Raw genomic sequence first — 27,376 nt, 5'->3', positions numbered from 1 at the left:
ATAGGGTAGTAGAATAGTACGAGAAACTGTTTCAAAAATCTTTAAAGTAGAAACGATACATAAAACTTTCAAAAAAGTAGACATTTAGCTGAAGAGAGTGGCTTGACACGGCGGTACAACAACATGGCAAACGAGATCGGAGGTAACAGGGAGCAGAGCATTCTGGGTAGGACTTTGGCTCAAGTGTTTTTGGCTGACGCGAGCTTGATATTTGGCCGGCACTGTTCAGAGGAAGGAACAGATGACCCATCAGTAAAAAATTAGCGAAGATCAACATCATCAGATCCCTGGTTTTGCAGGTCTACTCAGTCATGAGGACAGTGTCTTCCATTTCAACCTTCCTACCACCAGAAGGAGTTATCACCACGTGAATCATGGAAAGGACCCTGCGACTTATGCAACTGCACTTTTTTGCCTCCTGTTTGACTTCTGGACAAGGATTGCTAAGGGGTAGAGAAGCATATCCCTATGGCAGACAGGGTCTTTCCATCTTGTTCACTCCAGGAAAGCATTTCCTTTACAGTAGGACTAAACAAAGATGTCATATCAAAAGAAGCACTAATGAACAACGACTTGAAAGGCTCTGCAAAGTCGCATAGGCACATTCAAGCAGGTTTCCTAATGGCTATGTCTGAAACTGCTGCCCGTGAGGGTACCCTCCTCAGTATGGGATATTAGTCTCATGGAAACATTCAACATGGATAACAGAGTGGCCAGTTGTGAAGAAGACTGAGTTCATGTCCGTGAAGGACTACAAGAGGGATTTAGAAAGTTTTTCAGTCAAATCCCACTTTAACCTTCTATAATATACCAAGTAATTCAGAGACAGTAGGGCAAAGATCGCGGAGACAAAAATGAGAAGTTATGTACCTACCATAACGTTCCATGTTAGTTGTCTTCTCTCGCCTTCTTTCTTGCTTGATGGGTTCGGAGCCGATCCTCGGCTCCGACTCGGCACTTGCTAAGCTCGAGAGTCACTTTTACCAGCTCGAGGCAGCCCCATATCCCATGATGCAAGGCGGTAAAGTACCCAGATCTCGTTTGATGACAAAGGGCAATAGCACCAAGCATAAACACTTCCCAAAGGAAGAAAGAAAGCCTACAGGATGGAAGAAGGACCAGCTCTGAATGGTCTTCAGCATAAAAATTCCTTGTAGAAAAAGGTCTGTCCAGGCCTGGGGGAAGGAGGGAGGGTCGCAAGAAAGAAGGCGAGAGAAGACAACTAACATGGAACGTTATGGTAGGTACATAACTTCTCAATGTTAAGTTGTCAATCTCGCCTTCATTCTTGCTTGATGGGACCGCGTCCCTAGCACCTCTATCCTGGGTGGCTCAATGGAACAGACTCTTGAGGACTGTAGAGCCAAAACTGGCTCTGTCCCTGGAGGCCAAGTCCAATTTGTAATGGGAAACAAAAGTATGAGGAGTGGCCCAAGTGGCCGCTGCACAAATAGTGTCTAAAGGAAGTCTAGCTTGAAAGGCTGTAGAAGTAGCTAAGCTTCTAGTTGAATGTGCTTTAGGTTTTGAGCACAGCTGTTTTCCCCTGAGCCGATAAATTTCAGAGATGACAGAAGAAAGCCATCTAGATAAGGTCACTTTAGAGACAGGAAGGCCTTTCTTGTTATCAGCATAGGAAACAAAAAGTTGATCGGATTTCCTAAATTGTTTAGTTCTGTCCAAATAATATCGGAGTTGGCGATGGACATCAAGATAATGTAGTTTTTGTTCCAATCTGTTTGAATAGTTTGGAAAAAACACAGGGAGATCAATGGATTGATTCAAATTAGTCTTGGAGGCGACCTTAGGCAAAAAGGTCGGATTAGTTCTCAATGATACTCTGTCTTTGTGAAAGACCAAATAGGGGGGTCGAACCGATAGAGCATGAAGTTCAGACACCCTCCTGGCCGATGTAATAGCTACTAGGAATAAGGTTTTCCAAGAAAGAAATTTTAGGGAGCAAGAAACAGCTGGCTCGAAAGGGGGAAGAATCAAGGATGTCAGCACTAAATTTAGATCCCATTGAGGAGGAGGATTCCTGATTGGAGGCTTCAGGAGGAAAATTCCTTTCAAGAAGGCTCTACAAAGCCTATGGGACATAATATTGTGATCTGCGATCCCAACATGAAAGTTCGAGATAGCAGCCAATTGAACTCTAACTGTGGAAGAAGAGGAGCCTGCATGAAAAATCTCTGCTAAGAAGTCCAAAACTGCCTGAACTGGGGCAGTGAAGGGATCAATATTCTTGGCTTTAGCCCAATAAGAGAAACGTTTCCATTTGCTTGTATAAATCCTCCTGGTAGAGGATTTTAAAGAAGCTACTATGATGTCTCTAACAGGGTTAGAGATCAAAGGAAGCCTGGCTAAGGAAGGAAGTGGAGTAACCATGCTGTGAGGTTAAGAGAAGGGATAGACCGGTGCAGCTGACCAGATTGGTGAGTCAGAAGATCTGGCACTGGGTCCAGATGCCACGGCTGCACCAAAAGGTGATGATGGAGGAACGGAAACCAAATTTGTCGAGGCCAATAAGGAACAATGAGAATAATTTTGGCTCTCAAAACGGTTGCTTTCTGGATAACTTGAGGGATCAGTGGAAAAGGAGGAAAGGCATAAAGAAGTCCCTGGGGCCAATCCTGGGTCAGAGCGTCTCTGGGGGGATGGCCTGACAGAGGGAAGAGAGAGAAGAAGTCTGGGCATTTGCTGTTTTGAGGAGTAGCAAAAAGATCGCAACATGGGCGACCCCATTCCAGAAAAATCTCTTCCACTATAGATTGCTTGAGAGACCACTCGTGAGGCATGAGAATAGCTCTGCTCAATCTGTCCGCTAAAATGTTGGTTTTCCCAGGGATGTGCATTGCTACCAGAAACCGATGAGAGGAGATCGCCCATTGCCAAAGTATGAGCGCTTCTCGACACAAGGGGTAGGACTTGGTTCCGCCCTGTTTGTTGATGTACCAAACTACAGACATGTTGTCTGTGTGGACTGCAATTGTCCCTACAGGAAGAGAGTCGTTGAGGGCTTGCAACGTTAAAAGCACTGCTCTCATCTCTAGGACATTTATGTGCAGGTGGTACTCGAACGGTTGCCACGTCCCATGAACCATCCTGCCCTGATAATGACCCCCCCACCCGATCAGGGAGGCGTCCGTGGTGACAGTGGCTACCGGGGATGGGGGTACAAAGTGTCTGCCTTGGTGAATCTGGGGAGAAGTGATCCACCAAGCAAGATGATTTTTGCAAATCTGTGTCACCAGAATCTGGTGACACATTGGAAGTTGTTGGTAAGACCACTGAGTGAACAACATCCACTGAAGAAGGCGCATGTAGAAGCGAGCCAGGGGAAGAAGAGTAATGGCCGCAGCCATGAGGCTTAATACCTTTAGAACCATTCTGGCCTGTACTTTCTTGTTGGCTAGAATGATCCTGACATGACTTTGAATGTCTGAAACTCTTTGGTCTATAAGGGTAGCTGACATCCGAACAGTGTTTAAGTTTGCGCCTATGAAAGTAATAGACTGGCAGGGCAATAAGGATGACTTTTCGAAGTTGATCGAGATGCCCAAATGAGAACAAAGATTTATTGTGTAATCCCTGGCTTGAACAAGCTGATGCCTGGTGGTGGCTGAGAGGAGCCAGTCGTCGAGATACGGAAACACCTGGAATCCTTGACGTCTCAGGTGAGCCGTGACCACTGCCATGCATTTGGTGAACACTCTGGGGGCTGTGGTGAGACCAAAGGGCAGGGCTCTGAACTGGAAATGACTGGACCCCAGCCGAGCGGAGAAATCTCCTGGAGCGTCTGTGAATTTTTATGTGATAGTATGCATCCTGAAGATCTCTTGAGCACATCCAGTTGTCCTTCTGCAAGAAGGGCAGAATCGACTGAAGAGTGACCATTCGGAATCTTGTCTTCCTCACAGACTTGTTGAGTCTGCTGAGATCCAATATTGGTCTCCAGTCTCCCGTCTTTTTGGGGACCAAAAAGAACCTTGAGTAGATTCCGGGCTCTGAATGGTCTGTTGTAACTGGCTGAATGGCTCTTTTTTGCAGTAGTTTTGAGACTTCTAACTCTGCAATTTCCCTTAGACCGGGTGGTACATCTGGAAGGGAATTTGAGGGATAGAAAGGACTTTCCTCGAAAGGAATTTTGTAACCCTCGGATATGATCGACTGTACCCATCTGTCTTGAGTGAGAGAACGCCAGGCTTCTGGGTACAGCGATAGTCTTCCCCCGACTGCCTCCAAGGAGGGACAGCCGGGCAACATCTCAGGGATGCTGAAAGGGCTTGTCAGAGAGAGACTCTCTGTTTCCCTGGTTTTGTGGACCCCCTCTGCCTCTAGAGAGGCGTCTGTTGTTGTTACCCCCTCTGCCTCTAGGGGTAAACTGACCACGTGAATCCGGCGTGACTCCTTGGGATTTGCGGAAGCACATTTGCCACCCTTCTGTCCTTTGGGATAAGGTCTAGAAGGGGTGGAAAAACGGACTCCTACGGCAGAAAGAGTTTTGCCGTCCTGCTCACACCTGGTCAACGTTTCCTTCACTTGAGGGCCAAACAAAGCTGACCCATCAAAGGGAGAGTTTGTGAAGGACGCCTTAAAGGGATCTGCAAAATTACATAGCCGCATCCAGGCTTGGTGTCTAAGAGCCACACCTGTACCTGCGGCCCTACTCGCTCCATCAGCAGCGTATGATATCAGCCGCATGGAGGAGTTTGCAATGGAGTTAAGGGATCCTAGCTGCGAAGCAATTTTTTCCTGAGCCCCTGCAGCTGTAGGATCCTGCACAACTTCACTTAGCTCCTTAAGGATATCCCTTTGGAGTCTGGTGAAGTGACATAGGTAGTTCAGCGAACGCATAGCAAAGGTCGCTGAAGAAAACATCCGCTTACCATATCTATCCATGGTCCTAGAGTCCTTATTAGGAGGATGGACAGGTACGGAAGGATCTGCAAGTTCCTTCTTGGTGGCAGCCGCCACCACCATGGCATCAGCGGGGACACCTTTTGTAAGGAATTGCTTGTCCGACGGGGCAGTAATAAATTTAGAAGGCCTCCTAGGGACCGGCTCTACAGAGTCAGGAGCAGCCCACGCCTTTCGAGCAATAACCTGCATAAGGGGGTCGAAAGGCGGAGACACCCAGGAGGTGGAGGGCCGAGATCCAAACGCCTCCAGGTATACTGACTCATCCTCAGAGGGATTATTGGTGGGCCAGTTTCCCCTCTAAGGAGTTCTAGGATGTCTGAGAAGGAGACATCCTCAGAGGGGGATCTTGGGGATCCCTCTGACTCATCTAAGTCAGTATCTGAAGTGATAGACTCGGGGGAGTCTACGTGTTTCCTCTTACATGTCCTCTTCCACGGAGGATCTCCCGACAAATCAGGAGAATCCTCGGAAGAGGGGGATATTCCCAGTGGGGAAACCTGAGGTGGAGGATCTCTGGGTCCTGGAGCAAGAGAAGTGGCAGAGATGTCAACAGGCACCATAGAGGGAGGAGCTAAGGGAATAGACTGCTGGCTGAGACCAGTGGCCAGCACACTCTTCATCACCTCGAAGGCTCCCCTCCCAGGAAGGTCCGAGAGAACCCGCTCCGAAGAACTAGGAACTCCAGGACCCACCGAAAAGGAAGGCTCCGAGGCAGATGTCGGAGCCGAGCTCACCAAGGCCGAGGCTCCAAGGGGAAGAGCGGGCTCGGACAAGGGTCCGATGCCACTCACCCCCTCGGAGGAGACGGGGGAAGCCCGGCCACCGAATCCCTCTAAGGAAGGTCTCGAAGAGGAGATAAGAGTAGAGGCTGAAGGAGCAGAAGGAGGTATCTGTCCCTCAGCCATAGCAGAAACCATTCCCGAAGACTCCAACTCCAAACTCTGGGGTAGAGTCGAAGGAGGAACTGCAATGGGGTGTGGACTAATAGTCGTCTGCTGAGACAGACTATGTAGCATTTGGGCCAGTGCCTGTGACTTTAGTAATCTACTGACCACTCTCTCCAAATCATGGTCAGAAAGCCTGGATGACCTTGAAGATCGGCTCCGATGGCTCCGCTCCGAGAGGAGAGGCGAAGCCGAAAGTATCGGCTCCAAGGAAGGGGACCTAGACCTCTTCCTCGAAGGAACCATCGGAGCCGATGAAACCACAGAAACTGTCGGAGCCGACAACTTATCGGCACCGACAGGTAGCTTCGATGCATCGGCTCCAGCCGGAGCCGATACGACCATAAAGTAAGGGTGTCGGAGCCGATCGGCCGACACCGATGCCTGGGCCACATGGTGGTCGGAACCGATCGGAGCCGACACCGAAGTGGTCGAACCAGAGTCGGCACCGATAGCCATCGGTGCCGAAGGTTTAGGTAACCCAGAATCGGCTCCAGCCGGAGCCGATCTCGACTCTGAATGAGTCGGAGCAGAGGCCACAGGCTTGGACATAGAAGCCTGGGCCTTGGAAGACTTAGAAGTCTTAGATGGGGCCGACTTAGCCGGAGAGCCCTCCGGTTTATGAAGGCCCCTCAAAATCAATTTATTTCTTCTTTCCTGCAGGACTCTCTGGCTAAAAGAATGACATATAGCACAGGAGTCCTGCAGGTGAAGAGGCCCCAGGCAGTAAAGGCAAGAAGTGTGACCGTCTGTCAGAGACATCTTCTGACAGCACGAGTCACACTTCTTAAAGCCTGAGACCCTTTCTTTAGACACGGTGAACAAAACACACACACAACACCAGTCCAAGAAATTAAATTAAATATATCAAAAGGTATCAATAACAGACACACACACACACACCCTAACAGGGGGGGGGGGGGTGGGAGGGTGAAAGTCTGACTGAAAGTTATGAGGAGACAGGGAAATTTTCTGTCAGAAAGGGACTAAAACTAAGTTAAAACTAATAATTTTTGAAGAAAGGGGCTAAAATAGTAAAGTAACAATTCACTTACCAGGAGCTGGTAAAAGGAGGACCTCATCAGCGAAGCGGCAAACGAGATCTGGGTACTTACCGCCTTGCATCATGGGATATGGGGCTGCCTCGAGCTGATAAAAGTGACTCTCGAGCTTAGCAAGTGCCGAGTCGGAGCAGAGGATCGGCTCCGAACCCATCAAGCAAGAATGAAAGCGGGATTGACAACTTAACATTGTACTTTGCAAACCTTTCCAACACCCTGGACTCTGTTAGGGGATGGACAGGGGAGCTCTGCTCTGTCAACTACTTCTTTGTGGTGCCACCACAACCATACCATCAACAGGGACTCCCCCCTCCTCCAGTGTGGCCCGTCTTTAGGTGGTACCACCTATCAGGGCAATGGGAAAAGGGTTCTGTTATATACAGTTCCTTCCATCCCCAGCAAGGGACTACATCTGCAAGCTTATCTGCCAGGGGTGTCTCAAGACGTAGATGGGTTGGACCCAAAAGCTTCCAGAAAGATCAACTCCTGTTGGAGGTGGTATCAGGGGACCATCAACCATTCTGCTAGAGAATCTCTAGAACGTCTTGGAAGGAGACATCTGGTGGAGATTTGGGAGACTCCTTCACTTCATCGAAGTCGGTGTCCTCAGTGAGAGACCCCATTGGGGGAATGCATCTCCTCAAACTTTCTCTTTCAGGGAATGTCTTCCGTGAGATGATCAATAGAGGTATACAAAGAAAGGGGGAAGTCTTCAATGGAGACTGTCTGGATGTTTGACTGTGCCAGCTGTCCCTGTGGAATAGGCCATATAGGATCAGAGCTCGGACATGACAGAGGTACTGCTGTAGGATCTAAAGAGAACAGCGTAATCAAGTCTCTCGGATGAGAGAAACACCTCTCCACTACCTCAAAGGAAGAAGGATCAGGAGAAGCCGTAGCTGGTTGCACCAGAACCAAAGCTACCATGCTGAGACCATGCCCAGATCAGTGCTTTGGGGGGGGGGGGGGTCAGACCAAAGCTGTCCAATGCTAAAGCTCCAAGGGGCAGGGATGGCTCAGACAACAATGGAGTGGAACCCAGCTCCATCGGACCTGGCACTGACACTTCAGCTCAGAGACTCATCTTGGTCCAAAGGAATAGGGGGCCAAACAATTAAGGGAAGCAGTCTATCTAGCTATCTTCATATCCAATGTCGATACTCTTGGGTCTCTCAGATGAGAGGGCTTCAAAACCATGGGTCAGATAGGAGGAGGAGAGATTACTGCACAAGTAGTACAAGGGAGAATCAAAGATACAAGGGGAGATAGAGACAGGATAACCCTCATCTAAATTTGAGCTCTGAGGAAAGTACAGTTGTGTACACTTACCAAAATTTAGATGTTCGAGTGTATTCACTGTTGCATTCATTACATTTGGGTCATCTGCTTGCAGTAGCCCTCAGTCAGCCTGATTAACAAAAAGTCTTGGGTCATGCGTTGGATGCGGTCCCTACTTCCATGATGTCAAGTCATCAGGGGTATAAAACATGCAGCCGACGCCATTACATCAGTTTTGCTTGCCCCAAATGTCAGGTGCCCCCCTAATGGGAAGCAATTAAATCTTTAATTACAAGGATATACCTCCAACAAAAAAGCAAATACACCAAAAAGCTTTTTGAGTATACTAAGAGAGAGTAGAGGTATAGCCAAAAGCAGAAAGGGGGCTGGAGGGAGGGTAACCAGGACTGCAACAGTGAATATACTCTAACAACATCATTTATGGTAAGTGTACACAACTGTACTATGTTCTTCGTGTTTCACTGTTGCAGTCATTACATTTGGGTATATTCCCAAAGCTAAGGCTGGCAGGAGGAATTTAAGTAGAATAAGGACCAGCTATAAGGCTCTGCAAGACTGCAGTGGCAAAGCCAGCTCTGGATTTAGAGAAAATGGGAAAATGATAATGCTTGGTGAAAGTATGTACAGAATTCCAGGTAGCAGCTTCTATGATGTCCCTGGTAGGGACGCCCCTGAGAAAGGCTGGGGAAGCATATGTAGCCCTGATTGAATGGGGTCTGATGCCATGTGGGATAGGTTTTCCATGGTGCTTACAGCAGAAATGAATGCAGTGTCCTATCCATTTTGAAATGGTTTGCTTTGAAATAGCTTTCGCCTCTGTCCCTGCAGCAAAATGCCACCAGCATTTGTTCAGATTTCCTTTGTGGTTTAGTCCTGTCCAAGTAAAATCTAAGTTGTCTGTGCACATCTAAGGAGTGCAGTATCTGTTCCCCTTTGTTCTGTGGGTTAGGAAAGAAGGTGGGCAAATGAATGGACTGATAAAGAGCCACACTGGATACCACCTTGGGCATGAAAGAGGGACTGGTTCTGAGGGACACCTTGCCCGTATGAAAGATGATGAAAGGCTCCACACTGCCACAAGGGCCTGCAATTCAGATACCCTTCTTGCAGAAGTGATTGCTAAAAGGAAAGCCATTTTCCAGGAAAGGAATTTGAAATCTGCAGTAGCGGCTGGCTCGAAAGGAGGAAGAGTGAGTTTCTCAAAGATAAAGTTAAGGTCCCAGGCTGGAGTTGAGCTCTCCTGGATGGCCTAAAATTGTTGGCCCCTCCTGAGGAACTGCTTGAGCAATGGATGAGAAAAGAGGGGAGGCTCTGTGCTGTAATGAACTGAAATGGCTGAGGCATGAATTTTCATGGAGGAAAAGTACAAGTCCTTATGAAGCATCTCCGTCAAATATTGTAGAATCTGAGGTAAACTGGGCATTGCTGCGCTCATCCTTTGAGATTGATTCCAGGCACAAAATCTTTTCCATTTTGCAGCATAAGAACTTCTAGTACTAGGCCTCCTTGCTTCTAAAATGATATCCATCACTGATTTACTGAGGGGTGGTAAAGGAGAAATTAGGTAATTAGCCAGGCTGCTAGGTTCAGGGTTTGCAGCTGAGGGTGCAGAATCTGGTTTTCCTGCTGAGACAACAGGGAATGAGACTGAGGCAGGTGCCATGGGGCCAAGCATGACACACTGCACAAGAGGGGGTACCAGTGTTGATGTGGCCAGTCTGGTGCAACTAAAATAGTCCTTGGCTTGTCCTGTTTGATCTTTAGTAGTATCTTGGAGAGCAGAGGCAGAGGAGGAAAGGCATGAATTTATAGGTTTTTCCAGCTGAAGGACAGAGCATCCAGTTTCCAAGCTAGCTAGTGGGGAATCCTTGTGCAAAATATGTCCAATTGATTGTTCTGGGGGGAGGCAAGCAGGTCTATATCTGGGCTCAAGCTCTTGCTTGTGAACATGTTGAAAATCCTTTGTTCCAATTTCCACTCGTGTGGGTCCATGAGATTTCTGCTTAGTCCGTCTGCCAGTGTATTTAGTTTTCCTGGCAAGAATTGAGCTTGCAGATTCACTTGGAAGCTCAAGGCTGTGTTCCACAATGCCATGGCTAGTCTGCACAGGGGGTAAGAATGTGTAACCCCTGCTTGTTTATGTACCACATGACAGTGGTGTTGCCCGTCTTTACCATTAGTTGTCCTGGAAGAATTTGGTCCTTGAAGGCTATCGGAGCATACTGTACAGCTAACATTTCCTTTTGATTTATGTGCAGGTGCATTTGACTTGGGTTCCATTTGCCCTGAATGCACTTCCCTGCCAGGTGAGCCCCCCATGCATAGTCTGATGCGTCTGTTAAGGTTTGGGCGGCAGGGGGTAGTGTGAATGGTAGTCCCCTGTTTTGGTGGCAGGCCTCTGCCCACCAAAGGAACTCTAGGCGTAGGCAAGGTACGATAGGATTAAAGAAGTTATGTCTTACCATAACATTCCATCTGTATTGTTGAGCCACGTTCAGTCATTACGGATGGGTATCGGTTCCGACCTCGGAACTGAACCGGCCATTTTCCAAGCTTGTGTCAGCTTCAAACTCCCAAGCTAAACTCTTACCCACAATCCCCCGCTCCTTCTTACCTCAGATTGAGTTTGCAAGTGGAGAGGCTACCTCTGGTCAAATAACCTAAGAGAGCCGGATGGTGAGATACATTAGAAACCACAGGAGGGGGAAGGAGGGAGGGTCGAAATGACTGAACGAGGATCAACAATACAGATGGAACGTTATGGTAAGACATAACTTCTTTATCTGATATTGTTAATCATTGTTCATTCCTTATGCATGGGACAGAGTCCCCAGCTACCTCTATTCCTGGGAGGCGTTCATGGAAGGACATTCCTGAGCACCATAGAACCGAAAGATGCTCTTCCCCTGGAGGCCAAATCCAATTTGTAATGACTGATGAAGGTATGAGGCGTAGCCCAAGTTGCAGCTGCACAGATGTCATGTAAAGAAGCCCTGGCATGGAAGGCAGCAGAAGTTGCCACCAACCTTGTTGAATGAGCTTTCATGGTAGTAGGCAATGAGATATTACGCTGTGTATAGATGAAGGTCACACAGTCCTTCAACCATCTAGCCAATGTGACCTTAGCAACAGCAGATCCTAATCTAGGACCAGAAAAGGCCAAAAATAACTGGTCAGATTTATAAAAGGACCTAGTCCTGTTTAAGTAAAATGGACTTGCCTGTGGATATCTAGGGTATGTAGGCAATACTCTCCTCTGTTTGAATGACTGGGAAAGAAAACTGGCAATTCAATGGTTTGATTCATGGACATTTCAGAAATCACTTTTGGCAGAAATGATGGATTAGTTCTCAGAGACACTATCTCTATAAAAAATCAAGTATGGACTCCTGATGCATAAAGCTTGAAGCTCAGAAATACGTCTGGCAGAAGTAATGGCGACCAAAAACAAGGTTTTCCATGACAAATGCTTGAGGTCGCAAGAAGCGGCTGGTTCGAAAGGTGGCATTGTCAGAGCTTGTAGAACTAATGATAAATCCCATGGTTGAATAAGTTCGCTAAAAGGTGGCTTCAGATGATTCACACCTTTTATGAAGGTCTTGCATAATTTGTGGGACATAAAAGAGGAATCTTGAACACCCTCATGAAAATTAGAAATTGCAGCAAAATGAACTCTAATGGTAGAGGTCAATAGACCCAATTGGAAAATGTCGGCCAGATAGTCTAGTATTATCGACACTGGTGCTGAGAAGGGATCTACTCGTTTATTTTTCAGCCAACAGGTAAAATCTTTTCCACTTGCTCAGATAAGCAATTCTAGTGGAAGACTTAGGAGATGCAATGAGAATGCCATGTACTGGTAAAGAAACATCATTCTGCCTGGCAATCAAGGGAATTGGAGTAGCCAAGCCGTGAGCTTCAGGCTGTTCAAGTTGGGATGAATCAGGTTCTGTGGATGTGAGATCAACTCCGGGGTTGGATGGAGAATCCATGGTCGATCTAGTAAGCGAGCCAAAGAAAGGGGAACTAAATCTGTCGAAGCCAATATGTTGCTATGAGGATCACCTTGCTCTTCAACCGACAGGCTTTCTTCAGAAACTGGGAAATGAGAGGAAAGGGTGGGAATGCATAAAGAAGACCAGAGGGCCAATTGTGAACTAGAGCGTCCCTGGGTGACTGTCCCGGAGGGGGAATCAGGGCGAAGTAGTTGCTGCAATTGTAGTTGGTCAGGGATGCAATGAGGTCGCAGCAAGGACTGCCCCAGCAGTGGAAGATCTCCGCCGCTATCAAGGGATTCAGGGACCACTCGTGAGGTTAAAGAATGCACTTGATGAGTCTGTCTACTATCACGTTGGAACTCCTGGGAATGTGCGTGGCTAGAAGAAAACGGTTGGCAGCCATCACCCACTGCCATATCCTCATGGCCTCTCGACAAAATGGGTAAGATATGGTTCCACCTTGCTTGTTGATGTACCAGACCACCGCCATGTTGTCTGATTGAAACGCAATTGTCCCAGACAACAGCAGGTTATGGAACGCTTGCAACGTCAGAAGCACTGCCCTCAGTTCTAGAACACTTATAAGCAGATGGGCCTCCAGTTCGGACCAAGTGCCTTTGACTGTCTGTCCCTGACATAGCCCCCCCACACCATCAGAGAGGCATCCATGGTCACTGTGGCCTTGAGTCGCTGGGGGAGAAGGGATGAGACCATTGTGACAGATTGCATGTCATCCACCTATTTGAATCCTGTTTGCACCTGTGGGTTACTCGAATCATGGCTGAAAGAAGATGCTGAAAGGGATACCATTGGGTGAGCAGTAGCCATTGTAGAAGCCTCATGTGAAACCTGGCTAGGGGGACAATGGTAATGGAGGCTGCCATGGAACCCAACAGCTGTAGAACCGAGTGAGCCGTGGATTTCTCCCGTGAAAGGATTGGAATCAGTTGTTGCTTTATCCTTAAAATTCTGTGCTCTGGAGTAGCAGCTCTGCAGTTCTTTGTGTCCAAGATAACCCCTATGAATTCTGTCGACAGATGGGGTGAGACTGTATTTTTGCTAGTTTATGGTTATGCCTAGCCTTTGTGCAGTGAGGAGAGAGTATGCCAGGGCTTCTTCCAGTAGATGTCTGGTGGGGGCGGAAATAAGCCAGTCGTCTAGGTATGGAAACACCCTGAATCCTTTAAGTCGCAAGGGAGCTGCGACAACTATCATGCACTTTGTGAACACTCTGGGGGCTGTAGAGAGTCCAAAGGGCAGTACTCTGAACTGGTAGTAACTGGCTCCCACACGGAAGCGCAGAAATCTTCTTGATGATCTGTCCACTTTTATGTGGTAGTATGCATCTTGAAGATCTATCGAGCACATCCAATCGTCTTTTTCCAAAAGCGGGGGGGATAGACTGTATTGTGACCATCCGGAATTTTTGTACACTCACAAACTTGTTCAATACACTGAGATCCAAAATTGGTCTCCAGTCCCCAGTTTTCTTTGGCACCAAAAATAGTAGAGTAGAATCCGGATCCTATCTGGTCTTGAGGGACTATTTGGATGACTCTCTTTGCAGCTTTTCTATCTCTGGTGCTGCTTCGTCGGGAAAGTTTTTTGAAGGGACAGGACAAAGATCAAAGGTGATATGATAACCTCTGGTTATAATCCTTTGTACCCAAGAATTGGTGGTGATGGTTAGCCAGGCAGAATGTTACAAGGGAAACGTCCCCCAACTACCTCCAGAGGAAAGGAGTTGGGCCGCTCTTCAGGAGAGCTAGTTGGATTGGCCAGGGAAAGAATCCCTGGAACCCTGGTTACATGGACCCCCTCTGCCCCGAAAGGAGAGCCTTCCTTGTGAGTTTCTCCCTCTGCCTCTAGGGGAGATCTCGGCCTGCGTGTCACGGAAAGGACCCTGAGATTTCTTGAACCATATCTTCCCACTCTTTTGGTTTCGGGAGAAAGCTCGTTGAGGTGAAGAATAACTGACACCGACGGCAGAAAGGGTCTTACCGTCCTGTTCACATCTGGCCAGTGTGCTTTTAACTTTGGGTTCCAACAATGAGGAGGCCTCAATGGGAGCATTAAGAAAGGAAGCCTTACAGGGTTCCGCAAAATTGCACAAGCGCATCCAGGCATGTCATCAAGACCGCAGCTGAACCCACTGCTCCTTCTGATGTGTGAGATATCAGTTGCATAGTGGAGTTAGATACAGACTCAATGGTGGCCAGCTGAGACACCACTTTATCACGGACCTCATCAGACACGGCACCAGCCAAGGTTTCAGAGAGCTCAGAAATCAGATCCTGCTGAAGCCTAGTAAAGTGCGCCATATAATTCAGTGACCTGATAGTAAAGGTCGCTGATGCAAAGGTGCGCTTCCCTATCCTGTCCAGGGCCCGGGACTCTGTTAGGCGAATGGACAGTCTGGCTTTCTTCTGCCAGATCCTTTTTTGTTGCGGCCGCCACCACCAAAGCATCCACAGGAAGACCTTTTGACCAATGGGGTTTCGTAGTAGGAGGGGACAAAATCTTATCTGGCCTCCAGGGAATAGCTTAGACGGTATCAAGAGCCTTCCAAGCATGCTGCACGATAAGCCAGACAAGTTCAATGGCAGGCGGAGTAACCCAGGAGGTAGGGGGTCGGGCGTGAAAGGCCTGCAGGAACACAGATTCCTCAGAGGTCAGATTAAAGGACTGCCAGTCACCTCTCTGTTTCAGGATTTCGAGGATATCACCAAAGGATACATCAGATGGTGACCGAGGGGATCCTTCCCCCTCATCAAAATCTGTCTCTTCAGTGAGGGACTCCTCTGTAGAGTCCATGTGCTTCCTCTTAAACAAACTTTTCCGGTGGACTTCCTCAGCGGGAGAAGCTGGGGAAGACAGCGGGAAAGGGGTTTCCTGTGGGAATATGTCCCGAGGCCCTTGCACCCAGTGTCCGCTCGGTGCGACTTGTGAAACCAGTGTACCAGAGGAGGGCGGAGGGATAGACAGTCCAGCATCACCAGCAGCGCGAAAGCCTTCTCCATCAGTTGGAAGGCTGGTCCACCTGAAGAGGAGTGAATGCCTAGGACAGCGATCACCCCCTCCCCTAAGTGGCTCAGCCTGCCGACCCGGATTCCCTGGACGGCTGTGGAGCAGCAAACTATGCGCGTCACAACTGACATCCCGGGCCGTAGCAAAACTTTCCTGCCACGAAGGCAACTGCGGTTCCTTAGTGAGATCCATAAAGGGAACCGCAGGAGGGGAAGACTGTGCTACATCCATGGACTTCAAAGGCAATGAAGGAGGAGAATAAGAAGGGGTCTTTGGAGATGGGTGATCACCTTCCAAGGAAGGACAGTTCCTGGGGGGTGGGAAACCATCTGGCCAAGAGCACCTGATCCACAAGATGCAACACATCGTGTTCGGAAAGGCTTCTAGTGGACCTCACGGAGACTGAGGGAGAAACATGCCTGTCCGCAGAAGAGGCAAATTTGGTGCCCATCTCATCTGTCCGCACCGAGAACAAAAGTGCCGAGAGAGACTAGACTATGGGAGTCTGCACCGAAGAAGTCATCGGTGCCAAGGTCATGGTCTGCACTGACACAGGGATCGGTGCCGAAGTGGTTTTTGGTACCGAAGCTGGAACCAACAAAAAGTACAGTTTTGTACCTACCATAAATGTAGATGTCCGATAGGCATGCATCTGCAGTCCTTACAAATGGGTTGTCCTGTCGTCAGGCAGCCCTTCGGTCGGCCGGATTCCAAAGTCTGGATCTGGCCTCGGCTGGTGTCGCACTTCACCCGACGTCATAGCTGCAGTTATTCGGGTATAAAGGCATCAGCCGACGCCATTTTCCTCAGTGTTTCTTGCCCCAGATGCCAGGTGCCCTCTAGGAAGGCTAAATTTGGATAAAGGCAAATGGTTCCAAATAGTAGAAAGCAAACAAAAAATAAGCATGTATGTACATATATACAAACAAATACACCATAATAGATTCCCCCAGCTAGCTACAAGATGGGCAAATACCCTAGGAGTACCACAGAGGGGGAGGAGGGTGGGTAATCCTGACTGCAGATGCATGCCTATCGGACATCGACATTTATGGTAGGTACAAAACTGTACTATGTCCTTCAAGGATGCATCTGCAGTCCTTACAAATGGGTAGAATACCATAGCCAGACTGGGGGAGGAGGAGAAATAAGATTATGGTGTAGTTAAGATCCCTTGCAAAACAGCAGTGGCAAAACCTGCTCGGGATCTGGAGTATAAAGGTAAATTATAATGCTTGGCAAATGTATGCACGGAGCTCCAAGTAGCAGCCTCTAAAATGTCTTTGGTAGCCACTCCTCGTAGAAAAGCTGTGGTAGTGGCTGTAGCCCTTGTAGAGTGAGGCCTGATGTTTTCTGGAGTTTTCTTCCCATGGTAGGCGTAACAAAATCTAATGCAATTTCCTATCCACTTAGAGATTGTCTGTTTTGAAATTGCTTTTCCTTCCATTCCTGTTGCATATGCTACCAGTAGCTGGTCAGTTTTTCTACTGCCCTTGGTCCTGTCCAGGTAGTAACGTAATTGTCTATGTACATCCAAGGTATGCAACAGTCTTTCTCCCCTGTTCTGTGGGTTGGGGAAGAATGTAGGTAGGTGGATAGCTTGGTTTAAAGATACCCTGGAGACCACCTTTGGCATAAAAGTAGGATTTGTTCTCATGGACACTCTATCTTGATGGAAGATCAGGAAGGGCTAAACTGCCATTAATGCCTGTAGCTCAGATACCCTTCTTGCTGAAGTGATTGCAAGCAGGAAAGCAGTTTTCCATGATAAGTATTGTAATTCTGCTGTTGCTGCTGGTTCGAAGGGGAGTGTCAACTTTTCTAGCACAAAGTTCAAGTCCCATGCTGGCAATGGTGGCTTCCTAGGTGGTTTTACATTTTTAATTCCTCTCAGAAACTGCCTGAGCAGAGGATGTGAGAAGACTGGAGGATCCAAGTTGTATTCTGCTGAAATAGCTGATGCATGAATCTTAATGGAAGAATAGGGCAGGCCGTTGTGGTAGAGCTCTGCCAAGTATTCCAGGATGTTGGCTATGTTTACCAGTGACACATTTTCTCCTTTTGCAGTACTCCAAATGTGATATCTTTTCCATTTTGCTGAATAATTTTTTCTTGTTGAGGGTCTGCGAGCCTCCAAGATAATGTCTTTAACCCTTTGGGATAAACTTGGGTTATTTGGTCTTATTGCAATGTTCCAGGCAGTCAGCTGCAGTGTTTTCAGGTTTGGATGCAGGGTGTTGTAGTTGTTCTGTGTTAACAGTAAGGGAACCAGTGGTAGAGGCCATATTTGTTCCCGAGACATGCTCCTCAGTAATGGGTACCAATGTTGCCTTGGCCAGTCTGGAGCTATCAGGATGATCCTTGGACGGTCTTCTTTGATCTTCAATAGCACCTTGTGCATCAAAGGAAGTGGTGGGAATGCATATGCTGTCAGTTTTTTCCAACTGAAAGATAGGGAGTCCACTTTCCAAGCAAATGGGTGGTACGTCCTTGTGCAGAATTTCTTCAGTTGGCGATTGCGTGGGGATGCAAATAAGTCTATTTCTGGTAGTCCCCATTTTCTTGTAATGGTTTTGAAGATGTCCAGATGCAGCATCCATTCGTGGGCATCCGTGGTAGTTCTGCTTAGTATGTCTGCTAGTATGTTTTCTTTTCCTGGCACAAAAAAATTGCTTGTAACTGAATGTTGAGGCTCAGGGCCACATTCCAGAGTTCCATTGCCATCCGGCATAGAGGGTACAAATGTGTGCCTCCCTGTTTGTTGATGTACCACATAACTGTGGTGTTGTCTGTCCTTATCAACAGTTGACCTTGTCGAAGAAATGGTCTGAATGTCTGAATTGCCAGTTTTACTGCCAGCATTTCCTTTTGATTTATGTGTAGGTGCAGCTGGTCTTGAGTCCATAAGCCTTGTATGCACTTGTCCAGCATGTGCGCCCCCCAACCGAGGTCTGAGGCGTCCGTTGTGATGGTCTGGCTTGGTTGAGTGCTGTGGAAGGGCAGTCCTTTGTTTGATTGACAGGCCTGAGCCCACCATTTGAATTCTTGCTTCAGGCATGGGATTATTGGAATTTGGGTTTCTAGGCTGTGCTTGTGCTGAGACCATAAATTCCTTAGATACCACTGTAACTTTCTCATATGCAGTCTGGCATGTGGAACCAAAATTATGCAGGATGCCATGAAACCCAAGGCTTGCAGGACTTTTCTTGCTGTTAGCTGGTTCTGTTTTGTTAATGCCAAGAAGTAGAGAGGGAGTTGCTCCTGTTTTTCTACTGTTAGAAATGCCATTTGTTGTGATGTGTCCAGCTCTGCACCCAAAAAGGTTATCCTTTGGGATGGTATCAGCCTTGACTTTTTTATATTGACTGTGTATCCCAGGGCTTGCAGTAGATAAGTGACCCCTTTTAAGTCTTCTGCTAGTTTGTTTTTGTTGTCCGCTTGTAACAGGCAGTCGTCCAGGTAAGGGTAGATTTGAATTCCCTGAAACCTGCAATGAGAAATTACTGATGCCAGGCATTTCGTGAACACTCTGGGCGCAGTAGATAAGCCAAAGGGCAATGCTGAGAATTGATAATGCTCTGATCCTGCAAGAAATCTGAGGTATCTTCTGCAATTTGGTCGTATGGGGACGTGCAGGTATGCCTCCTTGAGATCTACAGTTACCAGCCAAGACTCCTTGCCCAACATGGGAAGAAGCTGCTGTAGGGTCAGCATTTTGAATTTTGGGACAATGAGGTATGTGTTTAAAGCGGACAGGTCGAGAATAGGTCTCCATTGGTTTTCTTTTCTTGATACCAGGAAGAGCCTGGAGTAAAATCCTTGTCCTTGCTCCATAGATGGTACCTTTTCTACAGCTCTCATCCTTAGTAAGTGAGTTATTTGCTTTAGAGCTTCTGCCTTTTGATTTGGAGGTAGGTTTGGCATTCCTCTCTTCCTTGGTAGAGTATGGAAGTGAAACCTGTAACCTTGGTCTATTGTCTGCAAAATCCACTTGTCTCCTGTGATGTAATGCCAGTTTACTGAAAATAAGGCTAGCTTTCCGCCTAAGGGTGCTTCTAGTTGTTCCCTGGTAGGCGGTGCTAGAGCCAAGTCACTGTGATTGTCCTGTAGTCGTGGTGGTGGCTGTATCTGTGGCTGTACCTCGCTGGTTGTTAGCCTGCCACTGACGTCCCCTGTAGGCACCTCTGGATTGACCCCTGCCTCTTGAGCGCCTATTCCTGCCTCTCTGAGCTTTGGAGGTGTCTGGAAAGGACCAATTCTTGGAGGGCCAATTCCTGCTAAACCTTGGACGTTGGACCTGTAAGAAATCTTTGACTGTCTGGACAGATTTTGCCTTCTCTTCCATCTTCTTCAGCACCTGTTGTGCGGGAGAGCCAAACAAATTGATCTTGTCCATGAGAGCATCCAGTAGTTTTGATTTAACATGATCTGGTAAGGCCTGCTCTTTTAACCATGCATGTCTTCTGATCACTGTGCCAGTCATTGCTGATCTAAAGGAAGCCTCCAGTGCATCATAGCCGCATTTTAAGGAATGGTTACTGACCTGCTGAATGTTATGTACCATTTCTTGAACAGATTTTTTGTCTAATGGTTCATCCGAGGACAGCTTTTTAGTTAACTGGTCTAACATAAATTCTTGATACTGGATCATGTGGAATTGACAGTTCAAGGCCCTAGCTGAAAGAGTAGCAGAAGTGTAAACTTTTTACCCCATCTCTAAGGCCCTAGATTCCCTTTCAGAGGGAGGGGTTTTGGTAGAGGTAGCTGCTACAGCCTTGGGTCCCTGGGAGATAGTTTCGGATCTGCAAAAGGGCCTTATACAAATGATAATGTGTGTCCGAACCCTGTAGTACCTATCGGGCTTAGCAGGGCCGGAGGAAGAGAATCAGGAGCAGTACAAGCATCATTAAAAGCATCATCCACAACAGTAAGTACTGGAGGAATGGCTAAAGGCCTATGCTGTGGCAAATGCAAAAAGGTTCTAAGCCTTTTCCTAGAGTCTGAAAAATCCTGGCCCTGCCATTGAAATTGTTCCCTCATAGCATGCATGGTTTCCCCAAAAGAAAATTCCTCAGGCGGAGAGGCAGAAGGAATGGACTCTTCTGCATCAGAGTCCTCATAAGGAGAAAAAGGGGCCTCTGGAGGGTCTGAATTATCTGATTCATCAGAGAAGCCATCTGAAGAAACTGGCTCAGGGGGGCTCTACTCTAGTCCTCTTCTCTGGAGGTGGGTGAGAGGCCCTGTCTGGATGTGTTTGGGATCCCCGGATCAAGGAAATGAGATCCTCTGCTAGACTAAGCATTTGTGAACTAGAACTGGGCCTGTGAGAGGGGGTCTTAGCAGGCACAGTTTTGGTAGTGTTTGCTGCTTTAGCCCTGGCAAAGGCCTTAATCGACATGGATGCAGGAGGCCTAGCAGCTCCACGTGCAGGGGTAGAAATATCCAAAGGGATAGTATCTGATAAATCCTGTGAACCTGCAGGAGCAGGTGGGATTTCAGTAGCAGATTCAGCCAAGCTGGATGAGGCCTCGGTAAGTGGCAAGTTTTCGGCCTAAGGAAGAACCGTGGACTCTGTTTCAGCCGAAACAGAGACACTCGCGGTTGGCTTAACTGCGGTTTCGGCCGAAACCGCGGACCGCGAGTGTCGGTCCTTTTCCTTGCGTTTTTTAGAAATTTGCGTAGTCGGAGTATCCGACGGCATAATGTAAGCAAAAGCGGAGCCGAAAAACTCTTCAGCAAATTCAGACCGACGTCTAAGCGTTCGTCGGTTGAAAGAAGCACAGGCTAGACAAGCTGCTACGTCGTGGTCTGGGCCTAAGCAAGGTAAGCAGTAAGAGTGGAAATCTTTATGAGGTATTTGTTTCCCACAATTTAAACAGTTATTCACTTTTTCTGACATCCGCTGAGGCAAGAAAGAGTCCCCAACGGGGTACTTAGCTTTTTAGAAGTCTTCGGTAGTAGTAGAAGTATTCGGTAGTAGTAATCTCTGGTTATGACCGACCGGCACTTGCGAACAGCTTCTGCTTCGGGCGCCACGCAGCAAGAAAGACAGAGGAAAATGGCGTCGGCTGATGCCTTTATACCCGAATAACTGCAGCTATGACGTCGGGTGAAGTGCGACACCAGCCGAGGCCAGACCCAGACTTTGGAATCCGGCCGACCGAAGGGCTGCCTGACGACAGGACAACCCATTTGTAAGGACTGCAGATGCATCCTTGAAGGACATCTGGAGTCAACAATAAAGGCGTCTGTTCCGAGTAAGTTGTCGGAGCCGACATGGTCAAGGTCTGTGCCGACTGAACGGCCGGTTCTGATACAGTGGTAATAGTCTGAACGGAGGAGCTCCTCTGTGCCAATATAGAGAAGGCTGCAGGAGAAGATGGAGCCAAGATCACTAATGGAGCCGAAGGCCTCGGCACCAAAAGCACTGGGGCTGACTGAGTGAGCTCCGGAGCCGAAACTTTAGCCTTTTTAGGTTTTGATTGGCGGGAGTCCCCAGCCGGGGACGAAGGCAAAGATTTAGCCTTGGTAGGAACATCCAAGATTTTCTTATGGGCTCTAGGAGGGGTTGAGACCTCCGACCCAGAAATAGCCTCTGAAAAGGGAGATTTAAGAAGTCCCTTCAGCAACAGCTTGGTTTTTCCTTTCCAACAAAGTCCTCCTTGAAAAGTTCTCACAGATAGTACAGGGCGGGTCAACAGATAAGTGGGACGTCCCCAAGCAATAAACACACAAAGTGCATGCATCAGAAGTAGGTAGTTTGTGTCCACAATCAGAACACCGTTTAAACCCCGGACTACCTTATCTGCCATGATAGCAAAGTAGATAGCAGAAAAGGGTACCAGCAATGGTACAAAAGAATACCCGAAGGTACGAGAAAAAGGGAAAGATTACCAACGAAGGAAGGGGAGAATACCTCACGGTAAAAAGGTAGAGAAAAGAGAAGAAAAACCTGAAGAAAATATGGTCGCTAGATGCGATAGGGTAAGAGATAAAGAAATAGAAACTTTTCTGACAGAAAAAACTAATATAAATGACTAACAAACAACAAATAACTGTACTTCGCTCAAGAGAAGCAGCTTGACATGACCGAATGGCAACGCGGCAAATGAAATCTGAGGTAACAGGGAGAGGAGGCTTGTGGGTAAGAGTTTAGCTCGAGAGTTTGAAGCTGACGCAAGCTTGGAAAATGGCAGGGTTGGAACCGATACCCATGCATAAGGAATGAACGAGGATTAACAATATCAGATCATTGCTTCTAGATCCTGTGAATGTTGACACCATAGGCTTTTGAGATACCACTGTAGCTTCCTCATATGCAGCCTTGCATAGGGAATTAGAAGAATGCAGGAGGCCATGAATGCCAAGGCTTGCAGTATTTGCCTTGCAGATAGCTGGGTTTTTGTGGCCACTTGTTTGAAGTAGGTTGTCAAATGTACCCCCAGACAAGTCAGCACCCTTTGAACAAAGGCCAGATGATTTAAAAGTATGTCCTGGCTTTCTGCCTGAATTAGATAAGTGTCCAGGCATGGGTATATTCAAATATTTCTTTGCTTGCAAAATACAATGACTGGAGCTAGGCACTTTGTGAATACCCTGAACGCATGGGCAGTGCAGAGAACTGATGGTGCATGTAGCCTGCTTTGAAGCGTAGGTATCTTCTGCAAGGCTCCCTGATAGGGATGTGCAGGTATGCTTCTTTTAAGTCTAGTGTTGCCAAACATGCATCTTTGCCTAGCATAGGAAGCAGGTGGTGAAGAGTCAGCAGTTTGAATTTTGGAATCAGCAGAAAGGTGTTTAGAGACGAAAGGTCCAGGATAGGACGCCATGTACGGTCTTTTCTAGGTAACAGGAAAAGTTTGGAATAGAGACCTTGTCCATTTTCCTCTTATGGTATGAACTGAATAGCCCCCATGGTTAAGAGAGAGAGAACTTGATTTTGGGCCTCTGCCCATTGATTTGGGGGTAGATCTGGTCACCCGCTTGGTGTTGGTAACGTGTGAAAGTGAAATCTGTATCCTTGGGACACTACATTTAAAACCCATTTGTCCTGGGTAATGAGTTCCCAGTTTTTGGCCTGCAGACCAATCTTTCCGCCTAAAAGAGCATTCAGTTGGGAAGTGCTTGGAAATTTTAAAAACAAGTCATTGAGACAGTTTTCCATAGGAGGGAGTTTTACTACTACCAGATTTGGGTGTGGAAATCCCCCACTGCTTAGTCTTGTGTCTCCCCTGGGACTGAAATCTGGGGGGTTTGCTGTGTCTGGGTTTGGCTCGAGAAGACCTGGAAGGGGCTGGAAAGGACCAATTCTTAGAGGGCCAATGCCTACTAAATCTAAAAGGCTGAACTTGCAATAAATCTTTAACAGTTTGCATAGATTTAGCTATAGCTTCCATCTTTTTAAGAACTTCCACAGCTTTGTTGCCAAACAGGCGGTCCCGATTTAAGGGAGCATCTAACAGTTTAGCTTTAACATGATCAGACAAAGATTGCTCCTTAAGCCAAGCATGCCTTCTGAGCACAGACCCAGTAACAGCAGCCCTGCAAGAGGCCTCTAATGAATCAAATCCACATTGCAAATTATGTTTACCAACCTGTTCAACAGAATGCATTAAATCCTGTAATTCTTTATTTTCAGCACAGTCAGGAATCAACATAATTTTCTGTTTAAGCAACCCAATAACATGTTGCTGATACTTCAACATATGAAACTGGCAGTTTAAAGCCCTAATGGCCAAGGTTGCAGAAGTGTAAACCTTCTTACCCCATCTATCCAGTGCCCTGGAGTCTCTATCAGAAGGGGTAGGCTTTTTAGCAGTAGAAGCCTTAATGCCCTTGGGGCCCTGAGAAATAGTCTCTGGATCCACAATAGGATTTTTAAAAAGAAACTTGTGTGAATCAGAAACCCTGTAATATCTGTCAGGTTTTCTGGGAGCAGCTAAAGGCCTATGCTGAGGTAGCAGTAAGAAATCCCTAAGCCTCCTTTTTGAATCAGAAAAATCCTGGCTTTCCTAGTGGAAATGCTACCTTAGAGTATGTAAGGTTTCACCAAAAGAAAAATCCTCTGGAGGGGAAGCAAAGGGAATAGAGTCCTCTGCATCAGAATCCTATTAAGTAGATAAGGGCAAATACAGATCATCAGAAGAAACAGGAAAATCAGAATCCTGGTCAGAGGATTCATAAATAACTTCAGTCCTAGGTCTCGTAGAAGAGGGACGTTGGCTTCCCCTGATTAAAGTTATAATATCTTCAGCCATTATTATCACTCATTTTTTAGGCATAGAGGCCTGAGCATACGGCCTGGGTGTCAGTTTCTTAGGCATGGTTCGAGATTTAGACCTAAATGAAGGAGGCGTTGGTTTAATATGAAAGTCCGTAGGCCTGAATACACCCTCAGAAGCTGGTGCCTGCACAGCGGCTCCAGACCCATCCAAGGTACAGACATCCGCAGGTTCCACAGTTGAAGCATCTCACAGCATACCGGACTCCGAATGGGTCTCAGTAGAGTCCTGCGAATCAGAAATAGCGGGCATCAGGGGCTGCGGAAGCACCTCAATGAGTACCGGCGAACTGGCTTAGGAGAAGCGGCGTTAGCAGCTTTGGACCTAGACGGCCTGTCTCTGTCTATCTTTGCGTTATTTCAGAATCCCGGTAGTCGGATGGCTAACCAACGACAATTAAACAGAGAACTAAAATATTTAGAGGTGAAAATTTACTGACGACGGATAGTGCGCTGATTAAATAAAGCACAAAACCAACAGCAAGGTACGTTGTGGTCAGGGCCCAGGCAAGGAATGCAGTACAAATGAAAATCTTTGAGACGTATTTGCTTTCCACAAGTAATGCAATTATTAACTTTTACTGACATCGGTAAGGAGCAAGAAAAAGTTTCCCCAACGGGGTACTTAGCTTTAGTTGAAGATTAAAGTTTCGAGTTCTGAAACTCGAAAACAAAAAATTCAGGAGTCGGCCGACCAGCACTTGCTAACTACTTCTGCTTCGGGCACCGCACGGCAAGCAAGACTGATGTAATGGCATCGGCTGCATGTTTTATACCTCTGACGACCTGACGTCATGGAAGAAGGGACAGTATCCGACGCAGGACCCAAGACTTTGTTAATCAGGCCGACTGAGGCCTACTGCAAGCAGAAAACCCAAATGTAATGACTGCAACAGTGAAACACGAAAAACATCTTCCTCATCATCCTATCCACTTCGGCTTCTGAAAGGCTCCTGGAGAACTTGATGGATAAAAATAGTGGACTGGGGCCAAGACTCTCCTCTTGGGGTCCCCAGAAGGAAACGGGAATGGAGCAGAGGAGAAAAGAGGGTCTACAGTGAACCCTGGGGACCAAGTTCAGGTTCTTACAGACTTAGTATGACAACTCTCAAATCTGAAAATATAGGATCAGACTGCTTCCATTTTGTATCCAAAGAGGTCAGATCAAATTACTTTTGAATCTTTTGTGTAACCTCTAAAAATGACAGTCTTAGGACAGCAGACTGGAAACAGCTTTTGTTATTCTCTCACCTTCACAGAGGCTTTGGATGATTTTGATGGGGTTTGAGCCACCAAAGCAGAGGAAGAAGGTGGCAACAATCCCTTTAAAACCAACTTTTTTCTGCAATCACTAAAGGCCCTGGAATTAAAGGCTACACAAACACAGCAGTCTGTATTGAGTTGAGAAGCGCCAAGGCAGTAGATACACTCCCTGTGGGCATCAGAGTAAGGGATTTTATGCCAACCGGAAGTGCAATTTTTTTCTTTTTAAAGTCCGTTAGTTTATTGACCTTGATACAGTACCTAGAAAACTCAGAAGACAGACAGGAAAGGAACAGAAAGAAAACAGAATTTTATATATACTTTAACTACCAACTATGGTAGGAAGAAAAATACCCTGTAAAGGGTAGAAAGGAGAAAATGGAAAAAAAGGTAAATGTACCAACAATGGTACACAGAGCTACCCAAGGGAGGAGTATAAAGAAAGCTTAATATATGGCAAATAAACTCAAATTTAACCACTAGGTAAGGGAGGTGGAGGCAAGAAATGAGAGAAGGGTAGAAGGTTTTAAGGATAAAAATATTAAGCTTACAGTTAGAGAAAACTACCCAAAAATCTGTTGGAGATGGATCTGTAGCTACAGCAATATGGCAGCAAATGAGATCGGAGATATAACAAGTTGATCAGGGCTTTATGGGTAGAGGAAACAGCGCGTGGGTTGGATAAGAGAGACTTAAATGCAACAGTCAGATGAGAGAGCCAATCACTGAGGAAGAATGAAAAAGACATCAGATGAACCATTCTGAAAACCATCACAACCCCTACAGCCTCTTATTTTGCCCTGTTGGTGGAGCAGACTCCGTTGCATAGTATAAGAGGTGAGTTGCAGATATCAAAACTTAAACACCAACAGCTGTGAAGGTAGTAGTCTCATATTTCTGTTTCTCTGGTTATGCCTTTACTGCCTGTCCAAATTAATACAAGTACATCAAATGGGAGCATTCATGAAATTGGCCTTTCTGTCCACAGCAAGTTTAGTTAAAAACAATCATGCTGGCATCCAATAGCCACACCAATGCATGCTGTCCTAGCTACACCATCTGCTTTACTAGGGCAAGTTGCAGGATTAGACTTAATAGTCAGGGTGATGCTGATGTCTACAAGTGAATTTTTTTATTTTTTTTTATTTCAATGTATGGCAACCCTTTCAGAAATTCAGATGCTTCCCATGATGAGTCTATCTAGAACCTGATGTACATACCCTATAGTTTAACCACTCTCAAAGTGAATGTGAAAGAGGAGTAAACTTACTTCTTAAGGTAACCCATCGCCTGTGGCTCCCTGCTGGATGAACTAATGACAGGATCCAGAGGCCACAGTCACTACAGTCATTCTGAGGTACAAGTAGGTGAGTTAAAGTCTTAAGAAGGATGTAAGATTTACAAAGGCATCTATGGTAGGGAAGCAATTACAGTGGGGTTCTTCCAGCAAAGTAAACTAAATCATCCGCCTGGGCTGGAAGGAGGGCACCCAGGAATAGCAAGGGCAATTTTAAGGCCTTCCTGAATAGGGCTGCTGTCTGGCTCATTAATATCTACTGCCATACCACTTTACCACAAAACTCT

General features: G+C 46.9%; 1 protein-coding gene across 1 annotated transcript in view; it reads right to left on the bottom strand.

The window, feature by feature from the left end:
- Positions 1–27,376, bottom strand: part of LOC122789778 (phosphatidylinositol-binding clathrin assembly protein-like) — a 2,259,505-nt gene that overhangs the window by 1,856,402 nt on the left and 375,727 nt on the right. The window contains exon 3 of the mRNA XM_044057218.1: positions 20,176–20,195. Coding sequence (XP_043913153.1) covers positions 20,176–20,195 — 20 coding nt within the window. The remainder of the gene's footprint in view (positions 1–20,175; positions 20,196–27,376) is intronic.

Source organism: Protopterus annectens, chromosome 15.part0 (genome assembly GCF_019279795.1).
Source record: "Protopterus annectens isolate FY-2018-M chromosome 15.part0, PAN1.0, whole genome shotgun sequence".
In the NCBI taxonomy this organism is placed as follows: Eukaryota; Metazoa; Chordata; order Ceratodontiformes; family Protopteridae; genus Protopterus; species Protopterus annectens.
Note: the sequence above shows the minus strand (reverse complement) of the source record. Positions and strands in the feature narration are given on the sequence as shown.